The 27,476-nt window shown below is 38.2% G+C and overlaps 2 protein-coding genes across 4 annotated transcripts; both read left to right on the forward strand.

The window, feature by feature from the left end:
• The first annotated feature begins 2,329 nt into the window (after positions 1-2,329).
• Positions 2,330-16,230, forward strand: SNURF (SNRPN upstream open reading frame). Of its 3 annotated transcripts, none has more exons than XR_014015469.1 (4): positions 2,330-2,427; positions 6,985-7,080; positions 10,254-10,418; positions 16,091-16,230. XR_014015469.1 is itself a non-coding variant. In XM_081229902.1 (4 exons), the coding sequence occupies exons 1-3, from the start codon at positions 2,414-2,416 to the stop codon at positions 10,360-10,362; spliced, it is 219 nt and encodes a 72-aa protein (XP_081086028.1). In that variant the 5' UTR covers positions 2,330-2,413; the 3' UTR covers positions 10,363-10,382; positions 16,091-16,230. The 3 variants fall into 3 exon arrangements, 2 of the variants coding, with proteins under 2 accessions (XP_081086028.1, XP_081086027.1); XM_081229902.1 differs by having other exon boundaries at positions 10,254-10,382; XM_081229901.1 differs by lacking the exon at positions 16,091-16,230 and having other exon boundaries at positions 10,254-12,732.
• Positions 10,364-21,997, forward strand: SNRPN (small nuclear ribonucleoprotein polypeptide N). The gene is made up of 8 exons (XM_081229900.1): positions 10,364-10,382; positions 16,179-16,236; positions 17,525-17,676; positions 19,950-20,061; positions 20,512-20,664; positions 21,112-21,250; positions 21,605-21,730; positions 21,836-21,997. The coding sequence occupies exons 2-8, from the start codon at positions 16,234-16,236 to the stop codon at positions 21,871-21,873; spliced, it is 723 nt and encodes a 240-aa protein (XP_081086026.1). The 5' UTR covers positions 10,364-10,382; positions 16,179-16,233; the 3' UTR covers positions 21,874-21,997.
• The last annotated feature ends 5,479 nt before the right edge of the window (positions 21,998-27,476 follow it).

Consider the following 27,476-nt stretch of genomic DNA (forward strand, 5'->3'; position numbering starts at 1 on the left):
TCTGTCTCAAGGCTCTTCTTGGTTGTGACAAGACTCAGAAAGTTTCTCAGCCTTCGTTTTTGATGCCCTTGACAGTTACGGGGATTACTAGTCAGGTGTTTTGTAGAATGTCCCTCAATTGGGATTAAAAAAAAAATTGATTTATAATGCACATACCAGAAAACCTACTTTTTAAAAATTGCACAATTCAGTGCTTTTTAATATATTCTCAATGTTTTACAACCATCCCTACTATCTAATTCCAGAACATTTCATCATTCTGTAAAGAAACACTGTAACCATTAGCAGTCAATCTCCATTTGCCCTTCTCCCATTTCCTGACAATCGCTAATCAGCTTTCTGACTCTATGGATTTGCCTATTTTGAACAATTCATTTAATGGGCTCATAAAAAATATGGCCTTTCACTTAGCGTATTCAGCGTTCATCCATTTTGTAGCGTGAATCAATACTTCATTCCTTTTAATGGACAAATGCTATTCCATTGTACATTTATGCCATACCACATATTTTGTTTATCCAGTCATCAGTTGATAGACATTTTGGTTGTTTCCACTTTTGACTGTTATAGCAGGGTTGCTATGAAAATTCATGTACAAGTTTTTGCACAGATGTATGTTTTCATTTATTTTGGGTTATATACTTAGGAGTAGAACTGTGGGGAGTCATAGGGTAACTTTATGGTTAAATTTTTAGGTACTCCCAAACTCTTTTCCTGAACTACACTACTTTACATTCCTATGAGCCGTGTTAGAAGGTTCCAATTTCTCCACATCCTCCTTAACATGTGTTATTGTCTTTTTGATTATAGCCCTCCTAGTGAGTGTGAAGTGGCATCTCAACGAGCTATTCATTTGCATTTCCCTAAAGACTGATGATGCTGAGCATCTTTTCATGTGCTGATTGGCCATTTATTTGCCAGTTTTTGGTGAATTATCTAATTCAAATCCTTTGTCCATTAAAATTTTATTTTGTCTTTTTAGTGTTGAATTGTAAGTCTTCTTTTATCAGCTAGTATATGATTTGCAATTTTTTAGTATTATGCTGGTTGTCTTTTCATTTTCTTAATAGTGATCTTTGAAGCAAAAACTTTAATGTACTTGGGATGAAGTCCAATTTATCTTTTTTTTTGTGGTTGCTTGTGCATTTGATGTCATATCTAAGAAAGCATTGCTTAAGTCGAGGTCACACAAATTTACATTTATGTTTCCTCTAAGAGATTTACATTTTACTCTTACATTTAAGTCTTTGATCCATTTTGAGTTAATTTTTGTATACGGTGTAATGTAGTTCAGATCGGTTTTTGCGGACGCCAGATTCAGTTGTATACAGAATAGTTTTAGTACAGATTTTATGTTCTTTAAGCTCATATCTTTGAGTGTTTGAACTGGGATGTCTCGATTTTTTTTTTTTTTACAAAACGGAATGATTGGGAGACGTCAGGTTCTAGCTGCACAGTCCTTATATCATAGCTTGCTGGGAAGTCTCCTTTTCTGTATATTCACTACCAAACTGCAGGATATGCTCACCAGGCCTGTAAACTGATTTAAAATATCCGCTTTCAATAATAAATGAGTGAGCCAAAATGGCTGCTGTCTCTAGATCGTCTGTAAGGTCAGGGATCCTATCATGCCTTCCCCGGCATCCAAAGGCAGCTTCTGAATACTATAGAGCAGTCAAGAAATTAGGAGAGTAGTCAGACTTGTCAGAAAGAGCAGGCTAGAAAAGGGTGGAGATGAGTCCGGAAACTGACAGTCAAGTACATTAGAGCTTAGAGTGAAGTTTAATTTTGTTTTATCTTAATAATAATTTTTAATTCTGAAAGTAATTAATGATCACTGTAAAAATATAAACATGGTAAAAGTTAAAAAGCAAAACCAAAAAAATCTAAACTGCCACAGCCAAGAGGAGTTTAAAGAAACATGACTACTGAACATAATATTTGTGTTACCTTTCAACAGGAAAAGGATACTGGGGAAAAACCTAAGGAAGTCTGAAAAAGGTACGGACTTTATAAAGTTCACAAAAAATAAATACGCAATTCCCACTCCCCTGGGTGGAAGTACCACTGTAACATTTAGTGCGACTCTAAGAGCCATTAACTGAAGGCTGGTGGTGGCTCCTGGAGTCCCGCCACCCCTAAGGCCCCCGTGCGTTGATCACCTGGGGTCCGAAAGATACCATCCCCCAGTTTTTCCTGTCAGGTAGGGCGCCGGTGCACCTGCAGGGCTGCGGCACCGCTACTGCGGCAAACAGACGCGCATGCGTGCCCAAGGCACGGTGCTGAGGGGGTTGCCGCGCAGGCGCAGACAAAGCCGGCGTATTTCTTGGTGCCGCCCCGGCAAAGGCCGCGTAGAGTGGAGCTGCTGCCGGAGATGCCTAACGGTGTGTTCTGAGGAGCGGCCAGCGGCGCGATGGAGCGGGCCAGGTCAGCTGTGTGGTGTCTTCCCTCAGAGGCAGCATGGGAAACATTTTTGTTTTCATGATATACCAGGCTTCCAGAACTAGAAGTATTTCAGTATTTACTGGGGATCTGGGCCCTCAAGTTCTTTGTCCGGAGGCCGGATGGGGCACCTTCTGGAGGTTTGGGGCTGGGCTCACCCTCCTCGGGGGTATTCTGTCCGCGTCTTGTCAGGTCTTGGTGCGTCTGCACCATCCTTTCGCGTCCCCTCAGACCCTCTCTAGGGTGGCCCTTTGTCCTTGAGGTCCAAGGCCGTGACCGCGGGTGGTGAGGGTACATCGCGGTGGCCACCGCGGTGTGTGAGGTGGGGGAGGGTACAAGGGGTGGGGTAAGTGGGGCCGCAGTACTGGCCAGGGGGCAGCAGGTGCTGTGTCCGCGGAGGCACTGGTGTGTGGCAGTAGTGGGAGGGGGTGGTTGGGGTGGCTCCCGTGGCACTGATATGAAGGGGGCGGCGGGGTGACCGCGGTAGCTGTGGCGGGGGTGATTGGAGGGGGCGGCGGAAGTGTGGCGGGGTGGCCTGTGTTGCCACGGTGTGTGGGGACGGCGGGGTGACACCGATGACGGGGGCCGCAGGGTGGCGGTGGGGCCGTGACAGGGCTGGGGGTCTCGCGGAGTAGCCCTCTGGGCAGTGGTAGAGGGAGTTGAGGGGGAGGGGCAGGGGTGGGGGCGGGCAGTTGGAGGAGGCCATTAATTTGAAGAAAAGAAAACGTTCAATTTTCTGTGACTAGTGGTGCTCTTAGAATTTGAATACTGTGGCGAAACTCCTACCCTGCGCCTAAACTGAAGGGGTGGCTGCAGAAATGTCTGGTCCTTATATACTTAAGTCCTTTATATTTCTCACATTTGTGGGTTTGGTGTAAGATGAGGGATGTGATGTCCACAGCCTGTTTAGTGCATCTTGCGGGGGGACCTGCCAGGTTCTGGGATGTGACGTGTAGGGGTGTTTCTCGTTCGCATAGGTTTTCCCTGCGTTTGGAATGAGAATTTCGAAGGCCAGCCCGGGAGTGCGCGGGGGCTGGTGTCGCGTCACTGCCATTGTGCAGCTCCGCGAAGATGGCTGCTGCCGCAGCTGTATGGGTCTGCGCAGGCGCGAGGGGTGGGGGTGGGGGTGCTGCCCCTCCCCCCAGTGCCGCAGTGTGGGAGGGGCAGCTGTGCCACTTCTGCCTGGCAGGGGTGTCAGCCGCACCCTCTGCAAAGCGACGCGCTAGGTAGAGGAGGCGGGCCTGGGTGGGTGGCTGCCGCGTCCTAATGCCGCAGTAGGGAAGGTGTGGGTTCAGGGTGCGCAGGCGCAGCAGCGACGACACCACTTCCCCCGTGCAATGGGGCATGCTGCGGGGGAAGGGGTTTGCGCAGTCTTTGCTGTGTGGGGCGGCCAGCCACCTCCTTCACCTGTGTGCCCAATCCCAGTTTTCTTCCCTACTGTGCTGCAGTGGGGGGAGGGGGAGGGGAGGAAGGAGACAGGTTTGCTCAGCCTCTGCCTGGCGTTCCACCATTTCCCTGCAGTGCCGCAGTGGAGTGGGGAAGGTGGGGAGACAAGAGATTTATACAGGGGGCAGTTTGTACATTCTTTGCCTGCCTGGAATGGCAGGGCAGCCGCACTGTGCCCCTGGTTTTCTGTTACGCTTAAGGGAGAGGCAGGGGCCTGGAGGGCAAGAGAGGTGAGGGCATTCCGGGATTTACTGTGCTACTTAAGACAGCATCCATCACCGGTGCAGGAGCTTTTCCATTTTTGTAGATTCTCCCTAGGTTGTATTGTGAACAGTCTTAGTTGTTCGCCACATTCAGGTGGCTTCAGTATCCCTTTAGACAACTCCCGTTCCTATAACCTCTGATTTCAACTTTCCAGGTTATATAATTCCACAACTGCATCTCTTTTAAGTGTCTGTCGTATTTCTTAATCAATGGATATTCCATTGGTGATGTCATCTTTATAGATACTTTCCTTAAATCAGGGGGTCGCAGCTCCTCCAGGGCTCCTAGGAAGTGAGGGCCGAGTTGTGCTTGCTCAAGGAGAACTGGAGAGAGAAAGTAGAATGGGTGTATGTGGGATTAGTGAATTCTTGCCCTTAATCGGATTTTTAAATTAATGGTTTCGTTCCATCATTTTTGAAGTTGGAGCTGCTGTGAATATTTGCTGAGAAAGGATAATTAACAAAGTAACTATTCCTGTATTACGTATTCCACTACTTTGACTTTTGAGGGGTTATTTTTAAGGACTTTCTTTGCAGGATTTTGATGTGCTTGCCTTTTTTTTTTTTTTCTCGTGCATCATAAACAGTACGCCTGGTTGTGTGCTAAGTTAGAATGTAATTAAGGAAAATGTAAATTCAGAAGCCTGGGAAGCTTTGTTCTGGAATTATTTTCGAGTAGTTTGAAAAATAGCAGGAGTCTGGTATTTTGCGATACTTATGATTTGCACCTATTTTTTTTCTGCTTGTAGGAAGATAGTGCTTCAAATATGAACTTCTGATCATTTGGCCCTTTGCAAGATGAGTGTGCATCATTCCTGGTCCGCCATTTTGTAGTCTTGCCCTCGGGCTCAGGACCTCAATATGGCGGACCCTGTGGAAAGAGCTGAAGTTTGAAGGTCTCTCTCCTGCCTTGTGAATATTTGGTATAGTACCACGGCTTTTTGAGAATGGTGAGGGAGTGTGAACGCTTTCTGAAGTTTAGAGCAAGGACACTTAGTCGAAAGACTGTGTGTTGTTTTCTAAAGCAAGGTACGTTGAGCAAGAGTTGTTGATGGTTAAGGCCGCATCCTTCACTAATAAAGGTTTGGCAGAGAAGTTTATTTTCTGGTTCCTGAATGCTGGGTGGCTCAGAATTCTTGATGATTCTATAGCGTTTTTTTTTGGAGGCACTGATCGTCTTATGTTTGTTGGAAGATCACAGACTGGGATTACCTCACATTATCTTAGTGGTTTTTATTTCTCATTCTTGAGGTCCTAGTCATTGAGTTTATAATTGAGGTTTTTTTGGGGAGAGGTGTAAGGTATCCTAAATATTTGATAGAATATTAGGCCGTTAGGAAAAATAGTGTGATCTCACACATTTTCTTTTCAGTGCATTTCCAGATTAGTATTTTTTTTAATGAAAGTGATTTTGGAGCAAAAAATTAACATTATGTACATATAACAACATTTTATTTCCTTAAATGCTAATTTCCTGAAATGTTCACTTTTGATGAAATCCTATTTATGGATTTCTTTCTCATTAGGTACTTTAGGTGTTGTCACATTGCCTAATCAAAGGTCAAGGAGATTAGCAAAGTATATTCAGTACTTTTACCATTTAAAAATCTGATATGTGATTTTTTTTAAAAAATGGTCTTTTCTAATGCCTGATTAGAACATTGAAGTTTTTGAAGCAAGAAAACAATTTGGGGTTATTGGTAAGCTATTTTGGTTACTTTGCATAATCTTAAACATGAATTCTAAAAGCACAGGTTCAGGGAATTATCTTTTGGGATGTGTCCTTTGAATTCTGCCTTTGAAATACTACATTGCATGACTTGTGTAAAATGCCTTTCTCTCCTTTCTGATTTGACATTTTAAAATTTCAATTTCATGAGTGGTTCCTGTAGTTTCTAATCTGGATGACCCAAGTAGATTTCATGTTCAGATCCCTTGAGCAGACATTTTGTGCGCTGTTCTGAAGATTATAATGTCAGTGGCTATGTTTCTTTTTTTTAAAACAGTTTTAAAATTTCTTATTTTGCAAATCCTAAGAAGCATTTGCACAAGAGTTTGCTTAGACATTTTGAAATTTAAATTTTATTCTTTATTCCACTATACAAAATGATCTATCATAGTAAAATATTTTTCAAAACATTTTTAGAATCAACGTTGTTATTTTTTCAGGGATATGTAGGTATGGGTAGTATGCCTGTATATAAATGTATCTCTGTAAGTGTATAGTTTTATATCTGTATGTGTGAATATATGTAGGAATACACAATTTTGCTTAATTTTTTGATAGTTTTTCTCCCAAGTTTTCTGACGTCAGGGATGCTAAAGGGAGAAAGTGGTTTTATGATAGATTTTGGCTATTGGTGGATAAAGATATTCTAAGATTTCAATTTTACTTTTTTTTCTTTTCAGTTTTATTGAGATATAATTGACATACATCACTCTACCATGTTTTAATTAGATTTAATTAGGTTAATTAGAGGAGTTTAAAAACTCCATCATACTAAATAGAGTTCTAAATATAATCTTTATTTACTTATTTATTTGGTTGCCTTGGGTCTTAGTTGCAGCACATGGGATCTTCATTGCGGCATGCGGCATCTTTCATCACAGCGTGCAGGCTCTCTAGTTGTGGCGTGGGCTCAGTAGTTGTGGTGAACGGGCTTAGTTGCCCTGTGGCATGTGGGATCTTAGTTCCCTGACCAGGGATTGAACCCGCGTTCCCTTCATTGGAAGGCAAATTCTTAACCACTGGACCACCAGGGAAGTCCCTTTAAAGAAATGGTTATTTCAAAAATTGATGAAATGTATGAAACAAATCCTCTTTCTGCTTCAGGGACCGTTTACACCTGAGACGGACCACAGAACAGCACGTACCAGAGGTAGAAGTCCAAGTCAAACGGAGAAGAACAGCCTCACTGAGCAACCAGGAGTGAGTACAGTCAGCGTTGAGAACCAATTTAGGGCATTTTCAAATTGGAACAAAGTATCCTGTGATCAGGGGCTTGAAATGAATTTAATTAATGAAAGAAGCTTGTGCATGTTATATTGATATAGCAAAAAAGCAGTTAAATTATCCTTAACCATGCCATCCTAACTTAACTCAACTTTTGTTAAAATTTTAGTAATACGTATTTCCCTTTTTTCCATACATGTGTGGGTGAGTGGTATCTTCATAAAATTCTACATCTTTCAACATAATTATATTAAAATTATTTCTGCTGTATTTATATTGTTACTGAGTCACTTTTTCTGTGCTTGCAAAATGTTCTGTGCTTTGAAGAGTTGTTAATTTATGTATTCATGCTTGCTCTGCAATATTTAGAATTTTATTTTTAGTTAGTACATTTATCCAGTTAAAAACTTGTATACATTTTTTCCCTTCATTTATTTAGGATATGCATATGTGTTTCTAGAAGGGACATTTCAATTAAAAATATCTTAACATTTCTAATGACATGGTATATAATTGAGTCTACAGTTATGTGCATTTTGTCATTACCACAAATCTTGACAGTATCTGTGGGTAACATCATTTTTCTTTCCTAAAGCTGTTATTTTTCAAAATTATAAGTATTAGTAATATATGACTATAATCTCTTCTTAAAACACATAATTTTGAGATAAAAAGTGAGTGCCTACTTCAGTATACCACTAGTCCATTCCCCTTCTCTCTCCAGATATAATCCTCAGGTACTTTGATCTCTATTGTTTCAAACCTTTTCCTGTGCATTCATGCGTACACACATGGGGTGAGGGGAGGCATCTTTGTGATTTGTTTGTTTACATACATGAGATTTATTCTGTAACAATGTGCCTTGGCGATCTTTCCATGTCGGTACATATAAAAATACCTTATTTTACAAATTGCAGAATATGGGTGTTATAATAACAGTTACATTTATCATTAGCTTACTGTTGGATATTTAGGTTGTTTGCTTTTCTTAGTTATTACAATGAAGGTAAGAGCAGTCAATCTGAAAATTAATATTGCAGTTGTCCCTTGAATAACAAGGGAGTTGGGGTGCAACCCCCCACATAGGCAAAAATCCCCGTATATCTTTTGAGTTCTCCCGAATTTAACTGCTAATAGCCTGCTGTTGACCAGAAGCCTTACTGATAATATAAACAGTTGATTAACACATATTTTTATGTTAAATGTATATCTACATATATTTTATGCATTCATGACATACCTAACTTTTTCTTTTTTTGATATTTCTATCCTCTGTGGTTTGTCCGCAAGTTTTTTCAAATTGTCACAAATCTCCAAAAACTTTTCCAATATATTTATTGGAAAAAAACTCAACATATAAGTAGACCCACGTAATTAAAACCCATGTTCAAGGGTCAGCTGTAGTTATTAATATTTATTTGTATTTTATTTCACTTCTTCAAATATAACGCTTTTTACAGAAATTGTTGTAAAAAGTGGATAACGTTTTGCGTCTTATTTTTGTTATTTGTTCATTTTATATGTGGAAAAATTTCAGTATATTTGCACGTTTAAAATTATTGGTGAGGCGAAAGATTTCTCCATTTTCCCATGTTTATTTTACTTATTCTTCATAGTTCATTATTCTTTCCTTTGTTACATTTTCGTTTTGGAAATTACTTTGAAAAAGAATATTTAAGAATGAATATTTTATATAGTTTGTCCTTTATAATAGGCATTTGCCTATTTTCTTTTATATGGTAATGTCATTTTTCCCCTTCAGTCTCTTGTAACTTCAGAGTTTTTAAAAGTGCCGTTTTTTCCTTCCCAGAGTCTCTAGAAATATCTTGAGGTAGTTTAGAGATTGGTGGAGGTATGGGTGGAGGGGATTTCTTGGGGGAAGATATTTGTTAGTGGGTGAAGGTTCTATCATATTTGTTATATTTTATTAGAGACTTTATCCAGTGCAGCATCAATGTGGACCAGTATAACAGATTATCATATCCTAATCTTGTAAAATACTGCTTTAGGTGTCATTAGTTTGTCAGTATCTATGGAAATATTTTGTTGCTTTTGAAGAAGAAATAACTTCATTTTCCTGATGTCTGTTATGTATATTATGTAAAAATACTAGACGGTGCTGCACTAGGGGAAGAATCTGAGGGGAGTTTTGAGTTAGGAAAATAGTATAATTTCCCCAGCCACCTTTATCCACTTTGTGAGTGGATTATAGGAACAGGTAAGCAGTATTGATATTCTCTAAGCCCAGCTTTAATCCTGAGTCATCTAGTTAGCATTAACTTTGGTGTGATCCCAGAGGCCCACCATGAATAACAAAGATACTGCTATCACTTGTTAAACTCACAGGATTAGAGGTTACCTCCTAGGAACCATGGACAAAGTTCAGCCTAATTATTTATTATATAACAGAATGTTAAAAATGTTACTTAAAAACTACAGAAAATAGCGGAAAACCTTTTATCACAGTCCCATTTTCAAATCCAGCTGCTGTTGAATATTTTCATATATATATACTTATCAACAAGGGCAGAATTGGCTGGTGATTTTTTTTTTTTTTCGTGCTTGTATTATTAGCCAGCAACTGTGTAACCTCCTGCATTTCTTATCCTCAGGATCAGATTCACAGCCAGATGACTGATAGGTAGGAATATGTTGAGCATTTTTTTCCAGAATTCTCTGATGACTAATAGATGGTTGTTTACATAGTTTAAGAGCTTAAATAGCCTGGGCCCTGGAAGTTCTTTGTTTCAGGTAGTGACTTGTCAGCATGAATGACAGCCTTAATGTCTCCCTGGAAATGCCTTAACAAATGCCCACCTCCCTCCTTGGGGGTTAAAGAATTGTTTCCAGATTGGAAAGTAAGTAATGGATATTATACTGATGGTACTTTCACAGGGCATTTTAAACAAAAAGAGCTCTTTTTTTTTTTTTTAAGTTCCTTACTAGTATCCCCCAAGAGGGTAAGTATCCCTCAGTCCCAGTAACTCTGTGTGGAGTCTCCTGTTTTATACTTTCTTCATAAGGTAATGGCATGCTCTGACCCTAAATGAAGGATCTCCTTAAATGTAAGGGTCTCTGTGTTTTCTTTCACATTGTTATCTATATAGGAAAATGTCTTTTCATTTATGTGTATTGTGCTCTTGTCATAGGTGTCACCTGTATCCAAGGCGATCTCAGCAGCAGCAGCAAGTACCTGTGGTGGATTTCCAGGCGGAACTGAGACAGGCATTCTTAGCTGAGACACCAAGAGGTGGTTAAAGCAGTATTGGAACACCCAGGTAGCTGATTCCAAGAGAGCAAACAAAACAAAACAGGTTAGAGCTGATGCAGTCATGATCAAGAATAAAGAACTAATTAAAGGGTAGGGTGTTTGGAGGTCATTTAATTATTTGGGATATGTCCAAAGAAATTTTTTTTTCTTAAAGGCTTCATAAAAATAAACACATAGCAGAAAGTTTAAAAAAGTAAAAGCAGGATCTTAATGCTTTTACCCTGATACTTGTCATGTATTACTTTTCAGACATTGTATAGTCCTTGCTTTTTTAGGTAGTTTTTTTTTTTTTTTTTTTTTTTTTTTTTGCGGTACGTGGGCCTCTCACTGTTGTGGCCTCTCCCGTTGCGGAGCACAGGCTCCGGACGCGCAGGCTCAGCGGCCATGGCTCACGGGCCTAGCCACTCTGCGGCATGTGGAATCTTCCCAGACTGGGGCACGAACCCGTGTCCCCTGCATTGGCAGGTGGACTCTCAACCACTGTGCCACCAGGGAAGCCCTAGGTGGTTTTATTCATATTTAACTTTTACTGATTTTCACCTTAACATGAAAAATATTTCATTATAAATAGCTGCTGAATATCCTGCTAATATGTTTTATAATTTCTTTTTGTGAGAGACTTCATTTTTTCTGCTGGTAGTTTGAAATAAAGCTTCAGTGAATTGCTTTGCATAAAACTTTAGATAGGATCATTTCCTTGGATATGCAGATGTAAAAATAAATTGAGTCAAGGAATTTGAAATTAAGGTACATTTTCTGAATTGTATTATGAATTATTATATTAGTCTATTGTAATGAAAAAATATAGTGCCAGTTACACTTTCATCTTCATTGTTTATGTTAATTGTATATAATTTGTTTCTATTGAATTATAAATACACATCACATCCATTAGCAAATGAGAAGCTAAGTATTTCCCATGCTTATTTACTAATTATTTTTTTGTTTTATCTTTTTCTTACCTTTTTTTACCAATGTGTTTGAATCAGCTGACAATGTAATAAAGCTATAAATCTATGATTTTTCAATGTTAAGTAGATGTATTTACAGTGTGTCTTGTGTTCGTTGCTTAGATTTTTAGGAAAACACTATTAATTTTGATTTAATACTTTATTTTTCCTTTCCAGCTTTTTAAAAATTAAGATCTCAATCCAAAGGGTTTAATATATACCTTTTAGAAACTATGAGAGGAAAGGGGTTTATAGATGAGTTTTCTTCTAGATTTTCTTTATTTCTATTTTGAAATATGACCCCTCAACTCAAATTAATTAGGCCTGTTTATGGCCATCATTTCAAATTTTAAAGCAAAGGGAAAACCCTCCCCAGCTGAATCCTTTACCCAGCATTCTCCAGTAATTGATTGGATTTGATTGCAAGACAGTGGAATTGATTCCAGGGGATAGAATCTGATCATTGTCCTCAGCTGTTCCCCAGAGTAAGGGCATTTTTAAATGAGTAAGTGTGCATAATTGACTATTTTTAACCAAGAATTTTTTGGCTCCTCAGTGCAGTTTACATACTCTTGTAAGTGCCTGAGTAAAGTATTATTTAAATTATACATTATGATCTGTAAGTAGGGCCATCCAATTTTCTGAGTTTCAAGTGCTCGTTTCATCTAAACAGTACTAGGTACTAGGATTGTTACAGAGCAGGAGTTGGTAAAGTATCTGGCCCATTTATTGCCTGTTTTTGTAAATTTATTGGCACACAGCCATGTCTGTTTATTTACGTATGGCCTGTGGCTGTTATTGGCAGTACAGTGGCAGATGGGAGTATTTGTGACAGATTGAATGGCAGGCAAAGCCTACAATATTTATTATCTTTCCCTTTAAAAGAAAAAGTTGGCTAATCTCTCTCTTAGAGAATCACTTTCAAAGATGAAAACACTAAGGTGGAGCCAGTAGGGGAGTGGTGATAATATACAGTGTGGTGAAGGGAAAGGGGTTGTAGAAGGAGAGTATATGAAGTAAATATTCCAGGGTAGAGAACCAGATGAATTTCTGGGATAAGGGTCAGGTCTAAGACTAGTGCTAAAGTCTGCTATACATGTAAATGGGTAAAGGTGTTTTAACAATTGATATGTTTTCTTTTTCATTATAAAAATCTAAATCATGTGACTGATAGCCAAGAAAAATGGGAAGTAAACCACAGACTTTACCCATGTTTCAACCGCAGCAGCATGAGGTTGAATTTTCTTTCATTTTGCCCTTTTGCTTTTCTTTTGAAAATGTAGTTAATTGTAATCATGCTTTTAAACTATTCCACTTATATGTATATCATTAATGTTCCTTCATTTTATTACATAGTCCTCACAATTATCATTTGTAATGAATAAATGATGGTCCGTTCATGATTTACTTTTCCTTTGTACTTGTGTTTTTTCCCCTAGTTTGCTATGCTGTTATGAATATTAGTTCTATATTTTTAAGATATATTTGGTATTTTTAATTTATTAGGGTAAGGATCCAATTTTCGGCTTAGGGTATAAATACTAGTATGATTCTTAAATGTTTTGTTATGTTGCTTTCTAACAGCATCATAAGCAGTGTTGATTTGCCATCAAGAATACTTACTAGAGTGATAATTTCTTAGTACCACCTTTGTTGTCTTTTCCCTTTGATAAATAAACAGTTTCAAAAAGGGAAACATTGTTTTCCTCTGGTTTAAATGGCATTGCTTTGTGGATTAGTAGTTTCCACTTATTTGTGTTTTCTCATGTTAGACTTTTTGCATTTTTTTTTTTTTTGTGAAGGGTCTGTTATTTAACCAGGAGAATGAACACTATTACCATTATTCTGTGACTTATCATTTCCTACATGTTGCTTGGCCAAGTCTGACCATCATATCCTTTGATTTAAGGAAGCTTTACATATTTACGTAGTTTAATCATTTCAAACTCCACACTTTTCAAAAGTTTGATAACTTCCTCCTCTGAGGAATCCCTCCTCTGAGGATGTTTTTGGTCAGGGACTCTGGGCCATTTATTTGCTTATGTGCACTTTTTTCAGGATATTTGCCATAACTGCTAATTCCTTAATGCAGTGTGATATTGCTGCTCTTGTCTTCTTCCTCATAAAGCATTTTGTTCTCCTTTACTGTAGAGATATATTTGATCATTCTACAAAGTGATATATCTCCTTTCCCTTACAAGGGTTCATGATTATGGTGTGCTAAATTTAGGGACGAGAGATAATTGTTCCTAAATATCAAGTCCCTCTCATTAAGGGAAGCCTTTCTTAACCTCCCCAGTCAGTCAACCCCTATTCTGAGTGAAATGTATATCCTATTATGCAAATTATTTTATACATTTACATCCCCAGTTCTGAGGTCTCCAGTTCTTTAGTCCATGACTCAAATCACCAGATGCATTTTTATACTCGATAACTGGGTAACAAGATAGTGGGTATGGGAGGGGTTTGGAACCTCAAACAGGTTAGATGGACAGACACATGCCTGACAGGCCTTCCTTTTTTGTTCTTATCCACTATACCAGGAAATCTTGTTTGCATTTGTTGATCTCTTAATAGCTAAACTCTATGAACTAGGGCTGATGAGGTATGTGTTCACTGAAAGGCCAAGCGGGATAAAACATTTGAAACGGGTCGGATTGGGAAATCTCAACTCTAAAATCTGTTTGGCACTTGAAGGTAAAAGCCCTGTCTCTGAATTTTAAACTTTTACTGGAGAGGTGACTACAAATTCCCACCTTAAATGCACATTTGATAGTGGTTTCCATTATATTAATCTTTACATCTGAAATCTTTTTGTGATTACATTTCTTTCCTTTAAATGAAGTTTTGAAAAGCTACATCCAGCTACATCTTTTTTTTTTCCCCAATAATCACTGTGTTGTGGCTCATTGTCCGGTAGCATGTCTCCATTGTTGGTAAGGGAGTGAGCTGCAGTAGTAGTGTCCTGTTGAACGTTTAGCTGTTTTTATTCTTTGAGGGCACCAATGGCAGTGTAAAAAGTAATCTTACTATGAACTTTGACCATTATTTGAAAGTCCAAGACAGTTTACTTTTTAAAAACAGCTTTCTTGGTGTATAGTTCCTATACCATAGAATTTATCCAGTTATAAACAAGTGCTTTTGAGTAAATTTACAGAATTTTGCAGTCACTGCCACACATACTCTTAGTATTTTCCATTACCCAAGTAAGATCCCTTTGTGCCCATTTAATTCATTCCCCATTTCCACCCCTAGTTCAGACAACCACTTAATTTACTTACTGTCTCCATGGGTTGATGAAGACCTTAAATCTTAGGTATGCTATCATAAAAATGGAAATTGCTACTGATTCAAACATACACCAAGTATTCCTGAATTTATAGTCTGCTTTATAGAGAATCCTGTCAGAATCAGAACATCTGAATTATAGGCGTTAATCTTCTCATGTGAATTTGGATTAGAAACTACATTTATTGGGGGGGAGGATTGACTTTCAGGAAAAGCTGCACAAAGGATTCATGGCAGTTTGCATGTGGAGAACAAAGCTTGGCAGATATTCTGAGTAATGATCAGTTTATTCTATTAGAAAACCTGATACCCTCCAAGTTCTCATAAAAATGTATTGAACTGCCATCAAATTTTGTTAATTATAGGGAAACATCCCCTCTGCATTTTACCATCCTTACTGAATTATTTATTTTATATCATTATGATCTCTTCTAATCTAGTGTTATAATTCCACATGTATAATGGTATCCTCACCATTCTTTTACTTTATTGTTTTGATGTTGCCATAGTTCATAACCACTATTTAAATGATTTCATTTTCACATCCTAAAATAGATGATTTTAAATGTACTTAAGCAGTTTACTGTTTGCAAATTTTCTCTATTGAAAAAACAGTGGAGACAACAATCTTACTGGAAATGTTTGCATTGTTAAAAGTACAATTATACCAGATTCTGTTCATGATACTGAGTTACTTTTATGCATAAATCCAAATTCCTATTCAAAAGGAACATAATTTGTGTGTTTCCTTTTAAATAAGTATAACTAGCAGTTTGAGATCCTTTACCAGTTTTGGCTAGGTTTGGTTCTCATACTTATTCAAAGCATTTTCTTAAGTATATTGGGGGAAATGAGAGTATTGTTCTAATGCTTGTTTCTTTGATTACTAAGAAAGTTGACCGAATATCTGTGTAAACATTTAGTATTTGTATGTCCCCTTTTAACAAAGGACATCTTAGGCAGGTATATGATAATATATTAGGTTCTTGGTGAAGGGAGATTTCCTAGCTTATTTTGAAGGGACTTTGGCTTGGGGAAAGGGAACACTGAGGTAGAAAACATTTAGGTGTTTCAGCCAAGGAGCAAAAGTTTAGACTAACTCAGATGGAGAAACTTAAGGATACCAAAATGTTGAAGTTGAGATGACTTGGTGTTAATTTGTGACCAGAGAATGAAACACTACCTTAAATAAGGATGGAAAGAGAAAATAATACATTTTGGGAATGGAAAATGGAGCTAATTTTTGAAACATTTAAGAATTTCTGTGTAAAATTAAATTTAACCACCTGTTAGCTCTGGGTGTGTACAATGTGCGAGTTAAGATGATGGAATAGTGATATTTGGTGTTTACCTGGTGGGTATGAGAGCATGAGGGGATATTTTTGAATGTCTCTTATAGTGCTTTTCATGCAAAATTGTCTACCTGTTTTAAAACATGGTAGATTGCAGTGCAGCTAGATCATGCTTTCCTCTGCAGGCTCCATCTACTATTCGAAGCTTCCGCCCCAGCTTGCATTGTTTGTAGGAGAACGTGCGTCATACCTTTATCTGTAGCCTTCCCTTAGGTCTTAAGGATCCTGAAACTTTCCTGTGGACATTGGATTTGGTGGAACAGCAATCATGGTAAGATGTATATTAGGGCAGAGGGGTGAGAAGCTAATGTAAATGCCCAATATAATAGATTTCCAGAGTGTGAGGTGTTTGGGGGTTCTTAATATGGAATTAATCTATAGAGATAACGCTTCATTTCATGGACTAACAGCTGGTGAAGACCTATGTCTGTTGTCCTGTCACAGTGGTATAATGGTTTGGGAAACATCTTAAGAGGAATCTTGCATTGTGAGGAAATACAGAAGAGAGTTTTTGGTCATAATTACAGTGGTAAGGGACCGTCCTGCAGATGAGGGACTCTGAGGTCAGATTTCAATAGATAAAAAGACTACTTTATAAATGGAGGGTCCAGAAAAACCACAGCCAAGGGAAAGGCCTTGGCGGAATCAGCAGGGAAAGAAAAATAGAGGGGTTTGGGGCTTTGAGGCTTGATTGGTACAAAGGAAGGCTGTCTGTAGAGAGAAATACAGCATCCTAATCCATTTTGTGTTTCTGTTTAAGTTTAGCTAATCAAGAACATGTATTCTTAACTGGAAAGATATCCAAAGGGACTGAAAATTAGTTTTTGAGGAATGGGAAGAATGTTAGATTTGACAGTGGTTTGTGGTCTTCCAAAGGGCCACAGTATGTAAATAGATACAGTATTTCTGCATATTAAAGTTTCATTGGAGTGGGCAATTAGGATGAAAATCTTTTAAAAAGGTGCCTTAGCGGGACAAAAAATGAAAGAAAAAGTTTGAGGAACACTGATCAAAGTTCTGAATGATATGGGTTGTGGGGTGTGGTGGAACTAGGACAGAGACCTTTAAAAGGGAACTGAAAAATGATACATCATATTTGCATTGGGTCGATGGGAGTTGCAAACTCTTTGATGGAGATAGGAGTTTCCCACCATTTGGCTAGGTGTCTAGAGGAAAACAAATAGCCAACAGCGTAAATTATTCTGTATGAGGGTGGAGCTTGGGATTAGAATTGGGGAAAGGACAGGGATTAAAACTATGGAATACTAGAAGGGAGAACTGGGTTTGGGAGTCTCTATTGGGGAGGAAATATATTTAGGGTACTGGAAAACTGCATAGGGAGGGATTCTGAGAAGCAGAGGGTTCCATAGGGGAGTATAAATGGCCCTGGGTCCACATTTGGTCTAGTATCTTAAAGGTATGGAGAAAAGAAATGGAAGCATGATATTTTTGTTAAGGAAGCCAGGTTTGGATTGGTATAGGAGTGGGGAAGAAACAGGAAAGGGTTAGAAAGTAGCTGCAGACAAGCTGATGACTAACTCTTCTCTTACTCCTTCCAGACTGTGGGAAAGAGCAGCAAGATGCTGCAGCACATTGACTATAGGATGAGATGTATCTTGCAAGATGGCCGGATCTTCATTGGCACCTTTAAGGCCTTTGACAAGCATATGAACTTGATCCTCTGTGATTGTGATGAGTTCAGGAAGATCAAGTAAGGCCATTTGGGTTTGGGCAGTGGGATACTGAGGGGGAGTCTGAACAGTAGTGAGGATAACTGAAGGAGGTAGGGAAAAGGCAGGACTGGTCTCTTGTCTAATGTCCTGGCCTCATCTCTGAATTGGATGAATCTCCTAGTATTAAGAGTCAGCTGTATCCACACTACTGTTTTAATTTTGGAAATACAATTATGAACTAAACTGGGAATAAGACTGTATGTTATAATCAAAATAACAAGTTATATTTTATTTAGAAAATTGAGAAATGATCAGTAACATTAATCTGCAACATTCCTTCAGATTGAGGGAATCTTAAGAATAACAATTACTCTTCATGGTTGAGGAGTTGAGATGTGAATAGAATAATGCAGGCTGTGTCTAGCAATTGTTCGGCCAGCCTCTTTGCATGCCCCTTGTTTTGTCTGAATCCTCATGGTCAGTGTTGATTTGGTCTCAATCCCTAATCTTGCTTATTTATCTTTGTGATTTGCCCATGCTGTTTCTTCAGAAATAACCTCTGTGTGTTTGTGCCTTGCCATAGGAGGTCACCCTCTTTGCACCTGTGATTGGGGAGCTTCCTTTAACGATAAGAGCATGCCACTTGCTAGATCGCAGGGAGATTCTACTTCCATTCAGTTGACTTTTCATTCAGAGTATTTGGGTCAGTGCTTGTAATATCTCCAGACGTTCAAGATGGCTTTGTTTCAGGCTCCTGGCATAATTTACAAGGCATCACCCTTGACCATTGGCTTTATTTCTTCTGTTTCCACAGTTAACGATATACTGTCCAAAAATTTATTTTGACCACTTCATTTAGGGATTTCAGATATGAAGAGAAAGGTGATGATGACCTTTGCCTGCCTGCTATAAGTCTGTTCTTCTCAAATCTGAATAGAATTAGTAACATATTCCTGTCCTTCCCTTTTTATTCATTCTTACTCGTCTTCCTGCATACAAAGTTGGATCATTTCAGAAATTCTAGGATGGTGAATGCTTCAATGTTAATTTTTTGTTTAAATAATTTGCCTTTTTACTGAAAAGAATTTTTAAAAATACTTACAATGTTGATGAATACTAAAGACATTTGATGAATGCTTGAGGTATATTCTTAATTTGTTTCACTCTTCAGTAAGTTACAGGGATAATCTCACCTAAATAATGCATTACCTATAGTATGTGATATAAGCCTCATGCATGTATGATTTTTGCTGCTGACAGATGAAGAAATTAGAATCACAGAGGTTAGAAAAAAGTTTTCAAAAAAATTTCCCATGGTTATATAGTATGTGGTAAGTCCAGGAATAAACAGGAGTCTGTTATTAAAAACTTTTTGGTATGCCGTCATCGCCTCTTGCTGTTCCCATCCCTTATTTCAGTTGTCTGTCGTCAGTATTTACTTATTTAGTTAAAAAATGATTGAAATCCCATCTTAACATGAAAACTTGAGGTTTCAGTTTTGCCTGTCTTTAAAGTCTTAGCCAGTGGCGATCATTTTATAATGTGTAGAAATATTGAATTACTGTGTTGTGCATCAGAAACTAACATAGTGTTGTAGGTCAATTATACTTCAAGAACAAACTCATAGAAAAAGAGATCAGATTTGTGGCTACCAGAGGCAGGGGATGGGGGAGGGTGAGTTGGATGAAAGTGGTCAAAAGGTACAAACTTCCAGTTTTAAGATAATTAGGTACAAGGAATGTAATTAATGTACAACATGATGAATATGATTAACACTGCTGTATGTTATATATGAAAGTTGTTATGAGAGTAAATCCTAAGAATTTTCATCACAAGGAAAAACATTTTTTCTTTTATATCTATAAGACGTGTTAGATATCCACTAAACGTACTGTGGTAATCATTTCATGAAGTATGTAAGTCATTATGCTGTACACCTTAAACTTACACAGTGCTGTATGTCAATTATATCTCAGTAAAACTGAAAGAAAAAAGTAAAATTCCAAGTTTTGCAATCAGTACTATTAGAAAAACAATCCTAGCTACGTTATTTGCATCTGTGTTTCACAAAGAAGAAATTAGTTTTGCTGTAGTATAACATCGAGGGAACATTCTGGAAGATTGAAGTGTAAAAGGAAAAGAGCCATTCACCCTTATATATCAGTTGAGTCTAGTTTTGTTTGTCGTAACTCATTAACTGTTTGAGCGTGAGCATCTGAGCATTAATTATTGTCTTCATTGATACTTATCTATAAAAATGTTAGTGAGTGACCCATAACTTATCATACTAAAATTTTCTTCTGATTTACAGGCCAAAGAATGCTAAGCAGCCAGAGCGTGAAGAAAAGCGGGTTTTGGGTCTGGTGTTGCTGCGTGGGGAGAACTTGGTTTCCATGACTGTGGAGGGACCACCCCCCAAAGATGTAAGGAAGATGTAGGACAGGACAGAACATTAATGTGGAAGCACATCACATTATTTGAAATATTTGCTAAATCAGGGTACAGCAGAGGCACAGTATAGTGTGCCTTTGTCAAGTAAAACGTGCCTGGCACTTGATGTAAGTTCTTGCTTGTCTATACTGGGAGATGAAGTGTTTTCTGATGGGTTAGTCTACCTGCTGGCTGCAACCTACATAAGGGTAGGAGTTGGTGATTTATTTCCTCTTGGTAGGGTCATGAAAATATATGGACTCACAATTTGACAAATGTACAATTTAATCTGTAGGATGCCTTCCGTGATGCTATTTTGAATACAGAACTAATGAGATAGGTGATAATGGGAAAATGGTGGGAAAGGGGTAGTTTTTTAGGAATAAGATTATTGGTAACTTTCATAGATCATTTGATTTCAAGCTATTATTTTTTTGTTTCAGACTGGCATTGCTCGGGTACCACTTGCTGGAGCTGCAGGAGGCCCTGGGGTTGGTAGGGCAGCTGGCAGAGGTGTTCCAGCTGGTGTTCCAATTCCCCAGGCTCCTGCTGGATTAGCAGGCCCTGTCCGAGGGGTTGGGGGGCCATCCCAACAGGTGAGCAACCACAAGTTTTTATATTATTGGGAGAAAGTGCCTAGAACCTGAGGCTGAGGAAATTGAAAAATCTGAGCGTGCATACTATACTATGTAAGCAGCGTATGCTGTAGAGGGAAGAGAGGTACAGATGTACATTAGGAAGACAGTAGATTAAAGCCACCATGATAACAGTAACTCACCACTGTTGGTGAGTGAAGAGGAATATGGATGGATAAACCGGAGTTGAGAAAATGCAAAAGGGCTGATTAGGTTAAAAGGGGGCATGTTCAGTTTAAAGGAGAATGTGATAGTGTGCCAAGATTTTTTTAAATGAGAGTAACAGGAGAAGTGCAGAATTGCCTTAATTTTTTGTTTAATAGTACGTGATCAACTGCTTATTTTCTGTATTTGAATGATGCAAGGAAGTGCCTTACCTTTACTGTCTTTCTAACCATTCCTTCTCAGGTAATGACCCCACAGGGAAGAGGCACTGTCGCAGCTGCTGCAGTTGCTGCTACTGCGAGCATTGCTGGAGCCCCAACTCAGTATCCACCAGGGCGTGGGACTGCACCTACACCTGTTGGTCGAGCAACTCCACCTCCAGGTAAGGAATTGATGGACAAGAACTAAAAGAATTTGATTCTTAGATATAGGTGTGGATCTGTGAAAAAATTGTATCATCTTGAGGAGTGATGATGAAAAATAAGAAGATACTGAATTAAGGCCCAGCCTAACTACCTAACTAGGAAGTTGGAATATGTTTTCCACTTTTGGACACTGATTTTAAATGAAAGGCTATGGACTCTTTTGAGTTGGGATGGCCAGCATGGCAGTGGTCAAGGAGAAATTGTTTAACTCTACTTAGTACCAGGCTTATTTCTTTAAATATTATCTTGTGTTTAATGCTCCCATCTTAGCTGATTTATGAGGCCTTTATTTCTGCCATTTTTCATTCTAGGAATTATGGCTCCTCCACCTGGTATGAGACCACCCATGGGCCCACCAATTGGGCTTCCTCCTACTCGAGGGACGCCAATAGGCATGCCCCCTCCAGGAATGAGACCCCCTCCACCAGGAATAAGAGGTTAGTGGGTATACATATTCTCAGTGGTGCTATCCAGGCCCCTGAATATTTATATGTTTTTCTGTTATTTTATGATCTCATGGAATTTTGCTTTTTCTTTTCAAGGTCCACCTCCCCCAGGAATGCGTCCACCAAGACCCTAGGATACTATTGATCCTTCTTAGTCACTTTTTTTTCCTGCAATGTGTCTTGTGAAATGTGTGGAGTGTTTGTGAGCTTTTGTCTCCTCTGCTGCATTAATATTAGCTAATAAATGCATACATTAAACTGTGAGGTATTGTTGTACACTTTTTTGCCTTTTGTTTTTATTTTTGAGGTCAGGGTGAAGACTGGGATTTTTCTGGTCTTGGAAGTTATTTTGGATTAGGTAAATCCTGTTAACCAACTCATTTAAATAATTTTCTCTTTAATTCTTATGATAAAATGGTCATGATACTTTTTTCAGCTTCATAACTTTGACTTTGTGTACTGACTGGTGTCAGGTAATAACATTTACACGTAAGGAAACTTGACCCAGGGGGTTAAGTGGTTCATGTAAGATTGACACATAGCCCTCTCTACTATGCCATACATACTTGAAGGAAAGTAGGGATGTGAAGAAAGGCCTTGTAAGGCCATCTGTGGAAGGAAACTGGTGTTGAATTAGACTTTGTTCATTCAATCAAAGCATTTGGAATAGGAGGGTACTCCTTTTGCTTGAAAGTTTACCTCCATTGATGAGCTTTTTACAGTGCCCTGTGCCTGTGCGGTCAGAGAGATGACACTCTCCTGGAATAATCATCATTCCCTACTAGTGAGTATTTACTTACAAATTTTTAAATGAATGGCAGAGCATGGGTCTTGGAAGCTGGGGAGACTTCATATTTGAGACAAGTTGTGTTGCTTAAAGATAACTTACACTCTGAAATACAGTTGACACTTTTTTTCTTTTTAATTTTACTTTTTGGCCGTGCCACACAGCATGTAGGATCTTAGTTCCCTCACCAGGGATTGAACCAGCTCCCCCTGCATTGAAAGCATGGAGTCTTAACCACTGGACTGCCAGGGACAGTTGACACTCCTAAGTACAAATTATGATTATATCCAGCTGCATCAGTTAGTGATGTATGGGAAGTGTTCAGAGAAGTAAACATTATCTTCCAGTTAAATAGTTAAAGAATGGCCAGATATCTAGATCTAGTTAGAATTGGTTAGGGAACAATGAAATCACTTTTAAAAGGAAGAGGTAGGAGGTTTTAAGCTTTACGGCTAAGGTTTCAACTAGACAATAAAGGAGTCCTTATTGATTGTAGGAATTAGCTTGTAAAATACCACAGTTAGAGATTGGTAGTAGCTCCTTAATAATTTAAGACTGGTAGACTGATTGTGTCTTCTCCTTCGATGTTTATCAGCAGAGGTTATATTTGTGTTTCCTTTTCTAGCTTTTAAATCATAGCCTTTCAAGTAATAGTCTCTGGAAGAAAAGGGGCCTTCAAAATGACTACAGTTGCTGGCACCAACTTTATGTGGTCGATCCCAAAAGTAGTTTTTAAGATCAATGGCCAATAGGTAAGGAACAAAAGAAGCCAAGCCTTCCTTGGTTTAGGAGATTTTTATAATACATATGTGATACTTTTTTCAGAGTTTGTGAATGTTACAAAGGAACTGTGGTTATCAGAGCCCCAGGCATCTGGATCATTGTAGACAAAACCATTCTCTTAGGATAAAATTGACCCTAACATATATGACAGATACAACCTTCAGTTTTTAGAGCAAGAGTATGTAAAGAGCCTTATTTTCTGAGCGGCCTCCTCACTGGATCAACTTCAAATAATTTGTGGTACTCTTTTCTGTTTTTGGAGGGAAGACATTCATCCTTGTATACATCTGCTGGCATGCATGGCCTTTAGATTTTGACATGAGTGGTCACACGGAATATTTGAAGAAGACACGTTCTCTAATATTCTTAACTAAAGATGGCCTCTTTTGCAAGTTAGAGGTGAGTGATGAGAGCTCTATATTCTGCAAGATGCTTATTTCTAATGGCTGTTTTTGTTTGGTGATAATAGTATTCTTCTCTGCCTAGAGCTTCCTTGAATGTTTTTGAGGGCTCTTAATTGTGGAAAATATACTAAGAAAACTTGGGACACAGATATGCATGTAATTGCATGTCGGGTATAAGGTAAGTGTGGATATTTTGTTATGGATTGCTAATTCAGAGCTTCTGCAGAGTTCCATTGGGGTCATGTACCAGTATACTCAGTTTGCAAACATTCATGGAAGTAAATACTTGAGAATTTTTCCTGCATTCCTGCATTTAAATGAATACATATTTCATCTAAAACATGGTTGGACAACAACTTCCTGATTTCCTGTTCACATTTATTAACTGTGACTCCATAAATATATACACATTGCATAGCAATACATATTTTCAGCGTGGTTTACAGTTTCAGTTAGAATTCTGGGATATAATAGTTACACTACCTTAAATAACCTTTATGTTTCTGAGTTATTTGTGGTATTCTGTGCTTATGTGATAGGTAAACTGGACTTGGTGTAAAAGCATGTCAGATGTGACATAGTTCCCTGCCTTCATAGACTGATTGTTACTTAATCATGTAATCCTGTCAAATTTTAAAGTCCTGTAATTTTTTCCAACTTCATTGATATCTAAGTGATAAATAACGTTGTATAGTTTTTTGTTTTTTTTTTTGCGGTATGTGGGCCTCTCACTGTTGTGGCCTCTCCTGTTGCAGAGCACAGGCTCCGGATGCGCAGGCTCAGCGGCCATGGCTCACGGGCCCAGCCGCTCCGTGGCATATGGGATCCTCCCGGACCGGGGCACGAACCCGTATCCCCTGCATCGGCAGGCGGACTCTCAACCACTGCGCCACCAGGGAGGCCCTACGTTGTATAGTTTTGAGGTACGCAGCATGATGTCTTATAATGTGTATATATAGTGAGAAGATTACCACAGTAAGTTTAGTTAGCACGTCTATTACCTTACATAGTTACCATTTCTTTTTATTTTTTGTGAGAATATTTAAGATCTCCCATCTTAGCATATTTTTAGTATACAATGTAATATTGGTAACTAGTCACCATGCTGTACATTAGGTCCCTAGAACTTATTCATCTTATAATTGAAAGTTTATTGCCTTTGATCAGCATCTCCCTATTTACGGAATTATGTGAAAATGGTAGTACTTGTCTAGAATTTTCAAAATCTTATAAAGATCAGAAAGAAACACTTTATTGTACTAATTTCAAATAAAACTTTTACTGAGTCAGTTATAAGCCTCTACTGTATCATGAAATTTTCAGATACATGGTATTCAGTTTATGATACATTGCCAGATTCTGTTTTACTCATCTTTGCATTCTAATTCCCTTGGGACTGGCCATAAATATAATAATGTTCAGCATTTTTATTTTCTTAAAATAAAGCAATGCATGTTTTCATGGTTTGTTTTTCTTTTTGGTCTTGAAACCTTTTCAGTCATATGCAGTGCCAAAGGAAGAGAGAATTTGGTCACTGAATTTTCTGAAATGTCATTGTGGATCCTACCCAGTAGTGTTGCAACGAGGCTAAAAGTCATATGAGCTGCCTTTAGGACAGAAACAAACCACTCCTTTTGTGGACCAAACCACAAGGTAAAATAACCTTGTTTAAAGAAAAAAGTAAGAGTGTATTGCAGAGGCCTTGGCTAGGTTTATGATGACACAGGACCTTGTCTGAATATGATGATTTCAAAATTTGAGCTTAAAAGGACACTCTGAAATCCAGTCAATGTGCCTCAATAGACTTTTCAGAGGACATTATTCTTGGTAGAAAATGTTGGCTTGACATGTGAAAACTGAATAGCTAGAAATGGCAGGTGTAGTCATACATTTTGCCAGTTCTTCAAACAACCCTTTTTTTCTTTTCATAGATTTTTCTGAGCTAATTATTTTCTCTTTTTTCTTTTTTTATATATACATATATATACATATATGTGTGTGTGTGTGCCCACACACACTGTTCAAAGCAAAAATGGGAGCTCACCCTTGGATCTCAGAAGGCACATAGGTGGCGAGATGGAAACAAAGACATATAAAAAGGAAGCTGCCACTTCTTGGATCAAACATTGAATGACAGGGTTCTAGGTGTCTAAGCTTTGTCCAGAAAGAATATTTATGGAACACATATGAAACGCAATGAGTGTGGTAAGTGCCCTCAGAGGGATGTTGGTGTTTAAGGATAGTTTTTTTTTGTTTTTTTTTTCCCTTCAGTTGCCTGCAGTTGGTCAGTGCGTTCAGAGCCTCTCACAGAGTAAATGTTTAAGAAATATGACATTACTGATTTTTTTAAATGTTATTAGATACTTTACAGTTACTTCTTTTAGTGAAATATCTGAAATTAGAATCTAGGGCTATCTAATATCTAATTTCATACTCTTAATACTCAGTAGTCTCAGTAGTCAGTTTGACCCTTATCTGGGAATAGCTATTTAGTGTATACCAGGATGTGTTTCAGAAAAACTAAATACTTTGTCATGAAGTTTACGATGTATTTATAGGGATACATAAATACTTTGTCATGAAGTTTACAATATATTTATAGGGATACATTTTAGTCACTTTTGTTGGAAAGTGGAAATACAGTGCTGTTTGAGTTCATAGGGGTGAGAGTACCTCTCTTGCTTAGTTACATGGTGAAGGCCTACTAGAAGAGCAGTATTTGAAATCCAGTTATGTTTGTTCTAGATGTGAATGTTAATATACAGCTTCAGGTGTTCACATGGCCAGTCCATTTTTGCCAGCAGTGAATAGGAGCCTTTAGTACAGGGGAGCTGCTGGGTTTTTGCTACAGGATACTTCATTCAACTTCTCAAATGGTAGATGAAGAAACCTTGTTTCTGTGACTTCTGCCCTTCAGTCATAAAAATGACCAATAAACAAAAATTTCTAGGAAGCCGTAGATGTTTTAACAAATATTTCTAAGAGTAGATATGATCTCAGTGAATAGTGTGTTGATTTCCTAGATGTGGTAACTTCTACCTATTACTTATACTTATAGGGTAAGGTTTATCCAGTTTATATTCTGTTTCAGTCACTGAACTATGCATAACTTGAATTACTTTGCATTTAGGCATATACATTTTATTTTAAGCATCCACTTCTGGGTCATTTTAAGTGGACCATAAACTGGCAATACCAATAGACTTCCAGGTGTCCTGTTTTCTGGGGAAATTTCATCAAATATGTTATAGCTTAGCAGTAAATAAATATCTGTTGGCCATATTGGTTATTGAAATCTAGTATTGTTTTCTAATGATGGTTCTCTGTAGTGTTAGTGTTATAAAGAACTGTCCACTTTACTTATGAAATCTGAAAATTAGTCACTTTAGTTGGGATTCCTCTAGGTTTATAAGTGGTAAAGAATATAAAATATGAGTCAAAACAGAGTCATTCCCCATGCCATAGCAACTGAAGAATGAACCCAGACTTGAAACAAGGAGACTTCATTTCCATGGCTTGGACTGAATAAAATAAGAAATCACAGAGGATTTTTAAAAATTGTGATATGATTACTATGAGAATAAGTTATTGCAGTGATACCAATTTTTCTTTTGTAGGATGGCAGAAAATTCAGGCATTATATTTTTCTAATTATCTTTTGCATAATGTGTAACGCTCTCTAGAGAACTTGGCTAGACACTGGATTTGAATTTTAGACGGGGCGTTTTCTCTACTAAAAGAGTGAATTATGGCCCAAAGTGAC

This window comes from Mesoplodon bidens (assembly GCF_964165515.1).
Source record: "Mesoplodon bidens genome assembly, chromosome: 3".
Taxonomy (NCBI): Eukaryota; Metazoa; Chordata; class Mammalia; order Artiodactyla; family Ziphiidae; genus Mesoplodon; species Mesoplodon bidens.

Excerpts from the sequence above, each read along its gene's own strand:
- SNRPN (XM_081229900.1), top strand. Across the intron at positions 20,062-20,511 it reads AGGGACCACCCCCCAAAGAT|ACTGGCATTGCTCGGGTACC; the intron begins GTAAGGAAGATG and ends TTTTTGTTTCAG. Across the intron at positions 21,251-21,604 it reads TCGAGCAACTCCACCTCCAG|GAATTATGGCTCCTCCACCT; the intron begins GTAAGGAATTGA and ends TTTTCATTCTAG.
- SNURF (XM_081229902.1), top strand. Across the intron at positions 7,081-10,253 it reads GCCTCACTGAGCAACCAGGA|GTGTCACCTGTATCCAAGGC; the intron begins GTGAGTACAGTC and ends CTCTTGTCATAG.